Here is a 14,604-nt window from a genome sequence, read left to right on the forward strand (position 1 = left end):
TTCACTTCTCCAATTCCATCCATTTATCTGCAAATGCCATGATTTTATTCCCTTTTATTGTTGAGTAATATTCTTGTGTATATATGCCACTTTTTTATCCATTCCTCTACTAAAGGGTTCCACAGTTACTTTACTTGATGTGAGGATGGAAACCCCTGCTTGCTTCCACAATCCATGTGAGTGGTATGATTTTTCCCAACCCTTCACCTTCAGTCTGTGGATGTCTTTTCCTATGAGACAAAAGACCCAGCAAATCGTTGGGTCTTTTTTTTTTTTTTAATCCAATCTGCTAGTCTATATCTTTTGATTGGTGAGTTTAGGCCATTAACATTCAGGGACATTATTGAGACATGATTTGTATTCCTAGCCATTTTTGTTTATTTTTGGTATTTAACGTGACTGCTAATTTTCATCATTGTTTTTCATTTCCTCTTTATGGAATATTTTGCTGAGGATGTTCTGTAGTGCAGGCTTTCTAGTTGTAAATTCTTTTAACTTTGTTTATCATGGAAAGTTTTTATTTCATCATTAAATCTGAAGCTTAATTTGGCTGGATATAAGATTCTTGGTTGGCATCAATTTTCTTTCAGAGTTTCAATTAAGTTACTTTGAAATAGGGTTTTACTACATAGCTTTCTGCATTTAATGATATTTGGAGAGGGATAATGAATTTAAAAGTTTGAGAGACACTATTTGTACAAGGGAAAAACGATTTCATAATCTTAAGGAAGAGTTAAAGAAGACGAGTAAAATTGCATAAGGACAGATTTAAAAGATTAAAATTACCATAGTAAATGTACCCTATAAACAAAGGAAAATATGGAAGATTCCTCGTTGAAATCACTATGGCAGTAATATAAACAAAGGACCAGAAGGATCTAGGGAAGCATAAGAGTGATCATAAAAGCCTACAACAGAGGTTTCTAAACTTTCTGGGTTATAAAAACCTTAATGTGTGGGTAATATTTTTCACCAAGTCCTCCATCTCCAAGCCAATAGAAATACATAAACACCTTGTTTATTGAGTAGTCGGGCCCAAACAATGTAAAGAAGATATATGTCCTAAAATTTACCACCCACTAAGGTGCATGGAAACCTCCATATTTGCAAAGTACTTCTGGTATTCTGAAGATGACCCAATTTGATACAATTTCTCAAACTCTAGAATCAGATTGATCTCTCATTTCTTGTTCCACATAAATTTTTGATGATACTTGCTTTTTGTCACAACAATTGCAGAAAACCTACCTCTGTAAAAATATGGTATCATTAAAAGGAATGTGGCAATCTAATTTTGAAACTGAATTACTCAGGCTAATAATTTGTACAGTTTCTGACAGGTGCTGTGTTTCAAAAATTTTTAAGCATCTCTTGGCACCTTTGTGAGTTGTCTACAGTGCCTCTGGGACCCTTGGCAGAGTCTTAGCAAACTGATAAAGAATGGTATCAAGGCAATGGCCCTTGCAAAATCAAAGTGAGAATATAGGAATAATTCAGAGGAAAAAGGTGAGCAGATCCAATAATATTACTTGAAAGTACAAAAAACAACACAGGTACTTGAGAAGTCTAAAAGCTTAAAAAAAAAATCTTTCCTTAGCTAACCTCAATAGTCCTTGCTTATACCTTGCTTATATGGAAGGGAACAAAACTAATCATTTATTCAAATAAATGAATGAGAAAATTCAAATGCTCATATTAAATCTGACAGTTGTATGTGGAGCAGCTAAAATACTTGCTCTCATTTTTAACTAAACAAAAAAAAAATCACGAATTAGCTGAACCATGGGAAGAAAATTTATTTCAAAATTTCAACTCAATAAACATTTCTGGAGTACTAAGAAGAATTGCTATCCAGCATCTGCCAAAGTCCTTTAAAAAGGCATTTGAAAAAGAATAATATTTGGCCATTCTAAAACCTAACTTGATGTTCTTGAGCAATTGGAGAACTTCTAAAATGTCAGATTTGCCAGCACCATCCCTTACCTACAAAAATCAGGACCTTGAATTTAAGGAGCCTGGAAATCTCCATATTTGCAAACTCCCAGTGGTTCTCCAGATCAGGAAGTTTAGGGGGGAAAAAAAGGCCAAACTAACACTGTCCAAATAACACTTTTTGATAATGGAAAATGTTCCATTATCTATACTGTCCAATATGGTCACCCCAACCACATGCAGCTAGTAAGCACTTGAAATGTTACTAATATATGGGGCTGGGGATGTGGCTCAAGCGGTAGCGCGCTCGCCTGGCATGCGTGCGGCCGGGGTTCGATCCTCAGCACCACATACCAACAAAGATGTTGTGTCCGCTGAGAACTAAAAATAAATATTAAAAATTAAAAAAAAAAAGAAATGTTACTAATATAAATGAAGAACTGAATTTTTAATTTTACTTAAAATGACTTAAATGTAGATGTAAATAGCTATTTCCTTAGTTGCTTCTGTATTAGCTCAGAACTAAATGGTTTGTTAAACGTGCATTCTTCTAAATTTTCCACGTTGTACTCTTAATTTAAATAGGATGATCAGAAAACTAGGTTAAAATTAGGTTTCTTGGCTATATTCTCTTAAAGAATCTTCATAAAGCATTGACATAAACATTACCCAATTTAATGTGAGTTTTTTGTAGTTAGAGTTTTGATCCAAAATTGTATTTTTTTTCATAATAAAAATCTTTGGATTGAATTTTAATAAAAGTCTATACAAACAAATTTCTATACTGTCTTTAGACAAAAGGACTACTGGATGAGCCAATATTCCTCTCTTTTCATCTCAGGTGCCAAAAAAAAAAAGAAAGAAAGAAATCCAGCATCCAATGGTAGCAACTGACTCCTCTCAAGTGCCTAGTAATAAGTATTCTCTTGCTCCTCTAAGACTATCTCTGTACTATTTATATCGCTAAATTAGTCAACATAGTGTTATTTTACATTCTTAAGCTGACAAACTCTTTTGACATAGGTAGAGTATCAACATTTAAAGAGAGAATGTCTTCGAATTAAAGCCATTTTCTATATTTTTTATTGTAAAACTATTTTTAAATGACAATACTAGGATTAACAGAAATAGGAACTTTTTAATAGGTCAAATATACAAAGTTTTTAGATGTCTTTTCCAAAGCTGCCTAAAAATATCACTATGACACTGATAAAGAAGATAAATATTCAGATATCATGCAGTAATTTCACTGCCCCCATTTTAAAAGATTCAGATTCACTTCTTTTAACAAATATGCAGAAATCCTCAGGTAGAATATGAATATCCTATTGAGTATTCAGTTCAAAAATGTTTTGTGCGATTTTTCCTTTAGCACACCGAACTATTTTTAAATTGTACAGTGAACTACTTTGGTCTCTTTTGTTGAAATATCTCACAAAATTAGAACAAACACATTTGACACATCAGTAGCACATTTCTAGAAATGCCTAATTTTAAGTTTCCTGAGTATTTTAATTGCAAAACTACATGAAACTAAATTAAATATTAAGAAAACCTCTTCACCTAAATCTCTTAAAATTTCATCCCATAATCCTTTAAAAAAATCAAACTAACATTTTATACTAGAAGAATGTAAGAAAATTATACTATAAAATATATAATTTATGTTATACACTCATTTTTTAAAATTATGACAAAAAGAATTTTTTAAAGAAAAATTATCATAAAGAAATACATTATAAATATAAATCATTCTCACAGGACACACAAAGACACATACAAATGATGACAAATTATTCTACTTTGAAGGAATTAAGTTAGTTTCCTTAGCCCTTTTACATACTTGAAATTATTATAAAAAAGAGAACAAGGTTATAAAACCATATGAACTGGTTTTGTTCCAGAAACAACAATATGCTTATTATCAAAACTTAGTTCATTTCAGCTTAGCACTTCTGCTGGCAGCTCCCTAGTTTACCTATGTCTCTGGTTGCTCCAATCTTTGGTGTTAATTCATTTTTCTCTAACACTCTTAATGATCAGGGTATATTTTCATTTGTCTTCTCACCTACTCTACCCCTTCTCTCTAGAGATAGTTATTATCATTTAGTTACTGAGCTCATAGACAGTTATGTAAATGAATGTACATGGATGTATTCCAATAAAAGTTTATTTACAATAGAAGCAGCTTGGATCAAGCCAGGGTTTGCCAACTCTCAATCTAGAGGCATACTTAGTCGTATGTGGAACCAAACATGATGAAAGCAAGATAATATCCAAATTCAGCATAAAGAGGATCTACTATATTCCTTAAGAAACTTACCACAATTGAATTCTGTAAAACTGTACTTCACATGGACTAAACACTTAAAATCTGGTTAAAACATCACATGCAACAATTTCAATTTTTAAAAAATCAATCCATAAGACACTACCATAAAGTTATAAACAAGTTAACATATTAATTTAGTATTTGCTAAAACTGTATGCCTTTCACATTTTACAACATTGAAAAGAAGACCACTATTTTATCTCAAGGTGTTCAAGATTCATATAACTTTATTGTAAGTTATAATTCTTGTAAAAGCAAGCCTAGAAACTAGGAAATAATAATACCTTTGCCTGTCCTTTTGTAGTCATCTATCTTGCCCCATCTTTCCCTATACTTGAAAGATTTTAGAAATCAAACTTCCAAACTTAAACATTTCTCCTCTCATTATTCCTGGTAACTTCAAGTGCCACAGAAATAATCTGACCCATATCTTCCTCTAAATTCCTTGACCACTATTCTAAACTTCCAAAATCTTTTCCTCCATTGCGTCTCAATCACCCATTGTCATACTAATACACTAATAGGCATAGTCTCTAAAGCAGAATGGGAGTACATGGAAGGTGCAAAAAATGATCCACTCAAAGATACTCTACTTAAATTTGTTAATTTTTGAAAAAGAAATTAGGTTATACTTATATCTAATGTATACAGTACATTAATTAAAAATATATTGGGGATATGAGTTCTTGTTTTTTTAAACTGATAAGCATACATGATCCAAGGAAACCACTACCTATATCTTGTCATTAACATTTACCACAGCCTTCAATATCAAGCATCTCACTCTGATTTCTACCTCCAATCTTTCCAGCTCACTCTGCTTTGTATCAAAATTCTCTTAAGACAATCACCTACACTCACTGTATCCACTTCCTTCTCTCAATCTAGTCATTCAATCTGCTATCTCAATCCCAACAATTCTTCACCCTCTTTAAAAATCTGTAAATCTGTAAATTGATGTGGCAGTATCCCTATAGTGCGCTCTTTTAAGATCCTCAGGGAATAGTCCGAGAAGGGCGATAGCTGGGTCAAATGGTGGACCCATTCCCAGCTTTCCCAGGAATCTCCATACTGCTTTCCAAATTGGCCTCACCAATTTGCAGTCCCACCAGCAATGTACAAGTGTAGCCTTTTCCCCACATCCTCGCCAGCACTTATTGTTATTTGACTTCATAGTGGCTGCCAATCATAGCAGCACAATTCACAATAGCTAGACTGTGGAACCAACCTAGATGCCCTTCAATAGATGAATGGATAAAAAAAAAAAAAATGTGGCATTTATACACAATGGAGTATTACGCAGCACTAAAAAAATGACAAAATCATGGAATTTGCAGGGAAATGGATGGCATTAGAGCAGATTATGCTAAGGGAAGCTAGCCAATCCTTAAAAAACAAATGCCAAATGTCTTCTTTGATATAAAGAGAGCAACTAAGAACAGAACAGGGAGGAAGAGCATGAGGAAAAGATTAACATTAAACAGAGACGAGTGGGGGGAGAGAAAGGGAGAGAGAAGGGAAATCGTATGGAAATGGTAGGAGACCCTCAATGTTACACAAAATTACATATAAGAGGTTGTGAGGGGAAAGGGGGGAGGGAACAAGGGAGAGAATTCAACAACAGCAGATGAGGTAGAGAGGGAAGATGGGAGGGGAGGGGAGGGGGGACAGGAAAGGTAGCAGAATACAACAGTCACTAATATGCCATTATGTAAAAATGTGAGTGTGTAACTGATGTGATTCTGCAATTTGTATTTGGGGTAAAAATGGGAGTTCATAACCCACTTGAGTCAAATGTATGAAAGATGATATGTCATGAGCTTTGTAATGTTTTGAACAACCAATAAAAAAAAATCTGTAAATCATGGTCCTCTTCACTTTTTCACAGACAATTCCACCTTTTATGTCCCTATCTTCTCCCTTTTCCATCTTATATCCCATTGGTATAACTATAACTATGCCTGCACATTCACTCTCGATTTCCTTGTCCATCTTTCCCTCAATTATACATTCTTGATAAAACCTAATCCTGGTGGAATCCAAGTCTGCCTATTCCATACTTGAATCCAATTACTGAACATAACTGGGTTAAAATATGCAAACTTACTAAGATTTATGACCACAAAGTTAAGAAGGTCCGTGGTACTACCCAGCAATCCCATATTTCCCTAGTCCATTCATTCTCACTTTGTCAATTTTGCCTTCTCCTCAATCCTTCAACAACTATGTCACCTCCCTCTCAGCTGATAACCTCTAGTATATTTTCCTGAGAAAACAGAAGCCAATAGAACATTCATACCCTCCCACATCAAATCTACCAGTATACTGCCCCCTTATCCATACCTTCTCTCATTTTAACAGTGAATTGTCACTTTTTCTACTTAAACTTAAACATTTTCACTTGTGTACTGAATCCTTTTCTCTTTCTCTCAAAGATTTTTCTCCTTAGTTTAACCTCCTCTCCTACCATATCATCAGTTTTTCCTTCTCTAATAACCATTTCCATCAGCTTTCAAACATGGTGTAATATATACCTTGCAAAAAATACACCTTGAACTCTTGTCCCTCTCCAGTTACTACCTAGTTCTCTGCTTTGTATCAAAATTCTCTTAAGACAATCACCTATACTCACTGTATTCACTTCCTCTCCTTTAACCCTGTCTAATAATGTTTTTTTCCCCAATATTCCTCTGAAACCACTCTTCAAAGACTTTAGCTCTTTCCACCTTGCCAAATCCAGTGGTCATCTTGATTAACCTCTCGATTATATCTGATACAGCCAAACACTTTTTTTCCCTTAGTTTCTTGGAAAACACATGTTCCTAATTTTCTTCTCACCGCACTAGCGCTTGTTTTCAGTCTCCTTTGCTGGCTCCTTTTTATGCTTAAGTGCCTCAAGGTTCAATCTCAATCTATGTGAATGCCATAGAATATTTCCTATAGCCCCCATGGTTATAAATACTACCTACATACTTAGAAGTTCCAGCCTCTTCTCTCCCCAGAGCCAGACTCTTATTATTAACTGCTTAATTAAGATTTCCATCTGGACATCCCAAATTTCAAGAAAAACAAAACTCTTGATTTCTCCCTCACACCAAACCTTTTCCTAACCAACTGTTAGTTCACCCCTGTAATTAGTATCACATTCACCTGGCTGATGTGATAGTCATTTCTATAGTCATTTCTAATCCAACTCTTTTTAGCATATCTATCGGTAAGTCCTGTCAACTGTTTCTCTGAAAAATTTACTTTCCAATTACATGGATACACACATTTGTCAAAACTCACTGAACCACAGGCTTAAAATGCATGTCTTTTATTTTATGTAAAAGTGTATGGGGCTGGGGTTGTGGCTCAGTGGTAGAATGCTCACCTACCATGCATGAGGCACTGGATTTGATCCTCTGCACCACATAAATGTAAAATAAAGATATTGTGTCCACCTAAAACTAAAAAATAAATATTAAAAAAAAAGTGTAAGTTATACCTCAATAAAGTTTAGTAGTGGGGATGAGGGTGGGAGTGTGGTCACGTGTTACCTATACAAATCTGACCATTTCTTACCACCTACCATTCTGCTGCTTGGACTATTACAATAATTTCCCGGCATCTTTGCTTCCAGTTCTACTCACAACAATTCATACTCCACAAAGAATCCAAAACAGTATTTTTAAAAGTAAATCAGATGATATCACTTCCCTGCTCAAATCTCTCAATGGCTTCCTATCCCACTTAAATGCAAAGTTCTTACCATGAACTCAAGGCCCTCTGTGATCTAGCCTCTACCACCTGCTCAGATCTCACCTATTACTGCTTTACTCCTTGTTCACTATGCTCCTGAAACAGTGGTTTGCAAGAGGCTCCAAAATCCCATCAGGCTTATTTCCAATTAATTCTTTTCCCTTTTTCTTTTTAAAACTTGTTTCTAAAGTTCTTTACATTAAGACTCTAGATCATGTCATTAACTCTAGATCATGTCATTAAATATCAACAAAGAAATACTTGCTCAAGCCACCCAAAGAAGTAAATCTAAAATTAATTCTTCTTAATATAATTTGGCTTTCATAAATTCAAGTTACCACAGAAAGTGCATATAGCTTTCTAATGTCCAGCTGGAAAATTAAACTGGGATGAGTTACAGAGAGCCTGGTAAATCAGATTAAGGAGTTAATATTTTATCTTACACGCCAATATTAGTTACAAACTTAAAAACTGAAATGAGCTATCTTTTTATTTTTCAAATTTGGAGGTCACAAGGATATATGAAATCATGGAGCAAGAGGAGTTACTTTCAGGGATACACACATACACACATACACACACACACACACACACACACATGCACCTTTTTGTATTTCTAGAGTTTTAAACCATGTGACTGTATCATCTATTTAAAATATAAATTATAAGTAAAATTACATTTTAAAACAAGAAAAAGGAATACAATATAGAAAAATCTTTACTCCTCCTCTAAAAATTAGATGAAAGAAATATAAACACATAGATAAAACATATTCATATTTGTATATAATGAAGAAACACACACAAAATACAATATATCCTCATACATATGGTTCATATCATATACCAGAGAATGCCTTAACAAAATTTAATTCTGCAACCTAGTTAAATTAGCATCAAAATCAGGACTTGTCAACTTTCAAGCAGTTTCCTTAAAGACCGGTATAACTATTGAGAACTCATATAGTAAAGAAGACTTCCCTCAGAAATCTAATGACACGCAGGTAACAAAAGAAAAGGACAAGAATTAAACAAAGAGAAAACTGACAGCACAATCTCTTTCAAACTCATCTCTAGTGGCCAGTCCATTTTACCAATGGCTATATCAGTTAAACCAAGATGAATAATTAAATGACCAAAGACAACAATAAGCTATTTCTTAAATCCCTATCATCTCCAAATTTGCTTACAGCTTCTTTATGTGACTCAGAGAATGATACAGGATAGTACCTCTGTATGTATTATCTTTTTTTTTTTAAAGAGAGAGTGTGTGTGTGTGGGAGAGAGAGAGAGAGAGAGAGAGAGAGAGAGAATTTTTAATATTTATTTTTTAGTTCTCGGCGGACACAACATCTTTGTTGGTATGTGGTGCTGAGGATCGAACCCGGGCCGCACGCATGCCAGGCGAGCGCGCTACCGCTTGAGCCACATCCCCAGCCCTGTATGTATTATCCTTCTCTCCAATATTCTGGTTTTTGATTCTGACCTAAGGTGTAGAACCACTACACCTTGAAAGTATCAAGGAATGGACCCACCTGAACTAATTAGCCCGGGAAAAGGCAAAATACAAGAGAACAATAAAGAGAAGAAGTTTGAGAAGGAGAAAACCCAAAACATCCAATTTTCATTATTTATCCTTTGATCAAGAGTAAAGTATTAAGTTTGTCCATGTCTAGATTAAAAAAAAAAAATAGCCCCTACTGAAAAAATAGCCCGTAAGCCCCTACTCTGACCTGTTATTTGTAATATCAGGATATTACAAACCTTGGACAAAGCTCATACTTTGTGGCCATGACAAGAGAACATGGGATGTTTCTCCCCTCCTTAGTCACAGAAATAATACTCTCTCCCTTGGAAAATATACCTTGATTCCCATTACCCTCTCCCATCAACACACTATAGCTTTCCTAAATTCCATTCTATCTATCCTCTTCTAAATAGCAAGGCTCTAAAAAGCAATGGCATCTATATACACAGGTTACCTCCGAGAGCATAATCTCAATGGAATACTAACTGTTCTTCATTTTTATAGTTACTTTCTTCTTCTTTAATTTATCAGATCTACTTTCTTATCTTCTTAATACTTGCAATTTATCTTCAGTGCTATACTAATGCCTATTTCCTTTCACTAAATCAGAATCTCTAAATTTCCTTTCTCTCTTATTTTTCCACACTCCCAAAATAATATCTGAAAATTATGGGAAAACATTCAAATGCTTCTAGCATTAACTTCAGATCCTACCATAAGACCTATTTTAATATGTATACCTATGACAGTACACCTGTTAAAAGAAATCAAGTCATCTATTCAACTATAATCAAGTTAGATTTTCACTATTGCTTTCACTTTGAAACACATTAACAATAACTTAAATACTACTTATGCAAGGGGTTGGGGGATAATTCCAAGATGCTACAAACTGGGGAAAAAACTGATTTTGTAACTAAAGAATAACCTAATGTGTTCTAGTCCTTAAGAAGAGACTCAAATTTAACCATATTCAGGCTGACATTCCCTGTACATTTCTTAGTTAAGAAATACTGGTAAACAGGACCTTCCTCATGTATTTCCTATCTTGGCTAGTTGTTACACCTAGCCTTCCAAGTCAGAAACTTGAGTACCAATCTAGACTTTTCCTTCTCCCTTCTCCCCCAACTGAAATGATCCCCAAGTCCTATTTTTTTAAGTGTTTCTCCAGTAAATTCTCTCTATTCCATCTGTCATGGCCTCATCCAATCCCTATTCCCCTCATATCAATGTCTCAAGTCACTGTCTTCTCAAAAATCCTTATTTCACACATTGTTGTCAAGGTGATTTTCCAATTGCAAACCTAATGACTCTTCTGCTCAAAACTTTTCACTATGTCCCTTTCACCCACAGAATAACACCCAAGCCATACATAATAGCACATAATTCTATGATTTGAGTTCTGTCTGCCTCTCAAACAAACCTTATATCTCACTGCAATTCCCTCATCCTACACTTTAAACCCCATCAATATTAAGCTATACTGCTTAAATTTCCAGCATGGATCATGTTATTTAGTGTCTCCATGTTTTTGCATAGGTTGTTACTTCAGTCTAGAATTTCTTCACTTCTTTCCTTGACTTCCTAGACAATTATTATTAATCTTTAAAACTCAGCTCAGATTCCAGGAAACCATCTGCAACCATTATTATTATTTTCTCCTCTGCCAACTCTGTACATAATAATGCCATTTATTGAGCACTATGTTCCTGACAATATTAAAGGCATTTGACAAGAATTAATTCATTTAATCTTCATAATTATCCCTCCTATGAAGCAGTACCATTATTACTTCTGTGCAAGTAGAAATGAATTAGAAAGGTAACCTCCCCAAGGATACTCAAGTGGATAGAGACAGATCAAAATCCCTACATCATAACATTTATAATATTGTACCTTATCACAATGAACTTATTTACATGTGTATCCTTACTCTGGATTGTAAGCTCCTTGAGGGTGGGGAGCTTATGTCATATTTGATCAAATCAACAGTATCTGATATAAACTAGGCAATCAGTGCATGCATTTCTTGAATTGATTTTAAAACAATATTCCTAACAAGTTCAAGACAAAAGCATTTAGAGTTTCAAAAAAAAATTGAATATGCTGTAAGAGTTCTAGAACAGAACAAACTATTTTCTTCATCTAATAAAAAGGATGTTAAGAACAGAGGTTATTAGACATGAGATTACAGTCCTTGTGGATGATAAAATGAACTTATTTTGTAGTAATACTGCTTAATCACTGCAATAAATCAAAACCCAAAGGACCATTTGCTTAAGATTAACTTTTTTCTTTCAGTAAATAAGAATTCTTGTTGCTTATCATTCAGAGCAGTGAAAAGAAAGCCCTAAATTTACTTTGCTCAAGTGGAAAGAAGCAAATCACTGACCAGCACTACTAATTGCTTCCTTAAATCCAGCCAAGAAATGTATCCCATTAGGCAATTAGAAGAAAATACAGTTGCCTGACTAAGCATTTAACAAAAGAATTTCTAAGGTTGTGTGGACTGGCATTCCATTATTCAAATAATGAAAAATTCTTTACCCTAAGCAAATAGAAATGAAAAAACAAAACCAAAATAAAACAGATTATCACCATTAGTCTTCCACATTAAAACATACATGTTATATTAAAACGTATGCATGTGTTTTCCCTGTTTCATTAGCCACTGCTATTTAAGATTATAAAAATCAAAGTTATTCTAATAGTAATGATAAATGACCTCAAGACAAAAATCTACTGTACTCAGTGTGCTCAGTTAGTCTTCTGAGACATATTGGAGTACAGTAATTAAAATCCACAGGGACAGTATCAGCAGCAACAGTGCACATCACAGTACTTGTTTGAGTATTCTGCACCCCGCCCAGCCTCTACACACTTGTGCACTACAGAAAGGTAAGTCTGCTATCAAAAGACTCAAGAGTTAGGCCACAGTCAGTTTAGGCCACAGCTCAGCAAATTCTAACCCCAAGCACATCTTACCATTTCTTTGTACACTCAACCATCAGCTCCTGGTAGGAGGCCACAAACTGGAACTTGGATGCATGTTTTCCCACACGCTGCAGTCTCTTCCAAACTGAAGCCATGATGATGGGTCAATAGACTGGAACAGTTCTGGGTTAGCAACACAGCAGCTTTAATAAAGCAGAGGGTCCAAAGCAAAAGAGCTTTGCATGTGTGTCTGTACTTTGAAAAACTCAATTACAACTTGAAATGTTTGGGGTCCATAAGTCTTCTCCCTGTTTCACAGGGTAAATCCCATCTTAGATGAATGGCCCAATCACCAACAGTATGATATACATGACAGGATGAATGAGAGGAGATTCCCTCAAGCAGCCATCACCATTCCACCTCAGGGGCTATAAGACTCCTATTCTGGAGGGCTGAAAAGCAAAACAAAGACAAAAAGAGAAAGAATATGAGGAGAGTAGCACGAAAAGTGACTAACCACCCATGTTGGAAAATGCTGCAACAGACAACCCAGGTTCTCTGTATGTTTTTTTAAACAATGAAACAAAACACCAACCTCAAAAGCCGGTAACATCAAGAATTTAAGATACCAAGAAAGAAATTACAATTCACACCAAAGACATGGAGCAATATATCAGGTAATCAGCATCAACAACAATCACAGACGCAAGTCGGGCCCTACCTTCCCTCCTATCATCAAACAAGGGCGAGCAAAGCGGGAAAGTCTAGGGACGCGGTTTAATATCCACGGCCACTCAGAGAGAAGAGTAGAGTATTTTTAAATAAACTTTGTTTTTCAATAATAGCCTCGAGTTCTAGAATACATGCTTAGAACACACTAGGGAGCAGGGAGGGATGCTGTTGTTTGGAGGGGCAAATGGGTGGGCAACGAGTAGTGGAGGGAAATCTCAAGGCAGAGGGAGGCAATGTCAGGGCTCCAGGCCACTTGGGCTCCCTTCACCTTCGCTGCCAACTGGAGGGAAATGGAAACTCCTGCCTGGGCGTGAAGCAGTGTCCAGTGGGGGACAAGTGGACTGTGAGGGGTGCGGTGCCGCCCTCCCCCATCCTCTGGGAACCAGCCAGCCAGAGGCTTGCCTCCTGTCCAGACCCCTGACCCCCAGCAAAGACAGGCGGTGGCCCGCTGCGGTCCCTGTCACCCAAGCGTTGCCAGAGACCCCAGCCCGGTCCCCGAGTCCCGGCCCCGCCGCTCGCCCACTCCCGCCCCCTCCTCACACCTCTATTCCCGCTGTCGGGCTGAGTCTGGCCCCGTTCCCTCCTCAGAGCCGCTCCTCCGTCGCCGCCGCAGCAGCAGCCGCCGCCGCCGCCACCGAGTCCTCCATCCCCGCTGGAGCCACATGGAAGAGCCAAGCCAGCTGCGGCGCTCGCGGGAGCCGGGGTCTGCAGCCCCTCAGGCGGACGGCGCCCCTCCGCCCGCCCCCTCCCTGACGGATCGCCCTGCGACCGTCTCCCACCCTACCAAACCCTGCCAGAGCCGCCGCTCAGCGCCCAGTACCCCCTCCCCCGCCTTCCTCCTCCGCCACCATCATCATTACCTCCCCCGCCGCACCTCTCACACTAACCCTACCCACAGCAGCTCAACCTCTGTCCGCCCCCGGCGCCATTGGCCGGGCCCCGCGTGAGCCCCGCCCACCTCGGCCGCCGGGACTTAGCGCGGTTGGGGCGCCTCATTGGCAGATCCGCATGCCCATCACAGGGGCCCCACCCCCTAGCTAGCGAGGTGTTTTTCCCTCGACCGGAACGCGGCGCACAGTCTACCCTTCTTTTAAAAAAAATAGGAACCCACTAAGGACAATCCCGCCCATTCCTTTGATTGGCTGGAAGAGGGAAGCAATAGGCGGGAGGAGGAGTGTTTATATTGAACTGGAAGTTGATCGTGGAAGGTGGCTTTCCGTCCAAGGCACCGCCAGCTGCAGAGCGGGGGGTTTCTGACTCTAGGTGGTGGTGGTGGTGGTGGCAGAGTTGGGGGTTGGTTTTGCTGCCGCTGTGGGTTGTCGTTGCGGCTGCTGTCAGTTGTCTCTCCCATTCGCCTTTCACCACTTAGGACCTGGGCGAGCCCTCTCTTCTGCCACTAGCAACT

The 14,604-nt window shown here is 37.5% G+C and overlaps 1 protein-coding gene across 8 annotated transcripts in view; it reads right to left on the reverse strand.

Annotated features, from left to right (window-relative positions):
• The window catches only part of EHBP1 (EH domain binding protein 1), a 310,375-nt gene extending 296,223 nt beyond the window's left edge, over nt 1–14,152 (reverse strand). For 3 of the 8 annotated variants that reach the window (XM_081264225.1, XM_081264224.1, XM_081264223.1), the window contains exons 1-2: nt 13,742–14,043; nt 12,519–12,919 (exon numbers count right to left, since the gene is read on the reverse strand). In XM_081264225.1, the coding sequence (XP_081120351.1) occupies nt 12,519–12,622 (104 nt within the window). In that variant the 5' untranslated portion in view covers nt 12,623–12,919; nt 13,742–14,043. The other 5 variants (XM_081264220.1, XM_081264222.1, XM_081264221.1 and 2 more) reach the window with 5 other exon arrangements.
• Between the last annotated feature and the right edge of the window lie 452 nt (nt 14,153–14,604).

Source organism: Spermophilus citellus (genome assembly GCF_964194105.1).
Source record: "Spermophilus citellus genome assembly, chromosome: 13".
Lineage (NCBI taxonomy): Eukaryota > Metazoa > Chordata > Mammalia > Rodentia > Sciuridae > Spermophilus > Spermophilus citellus.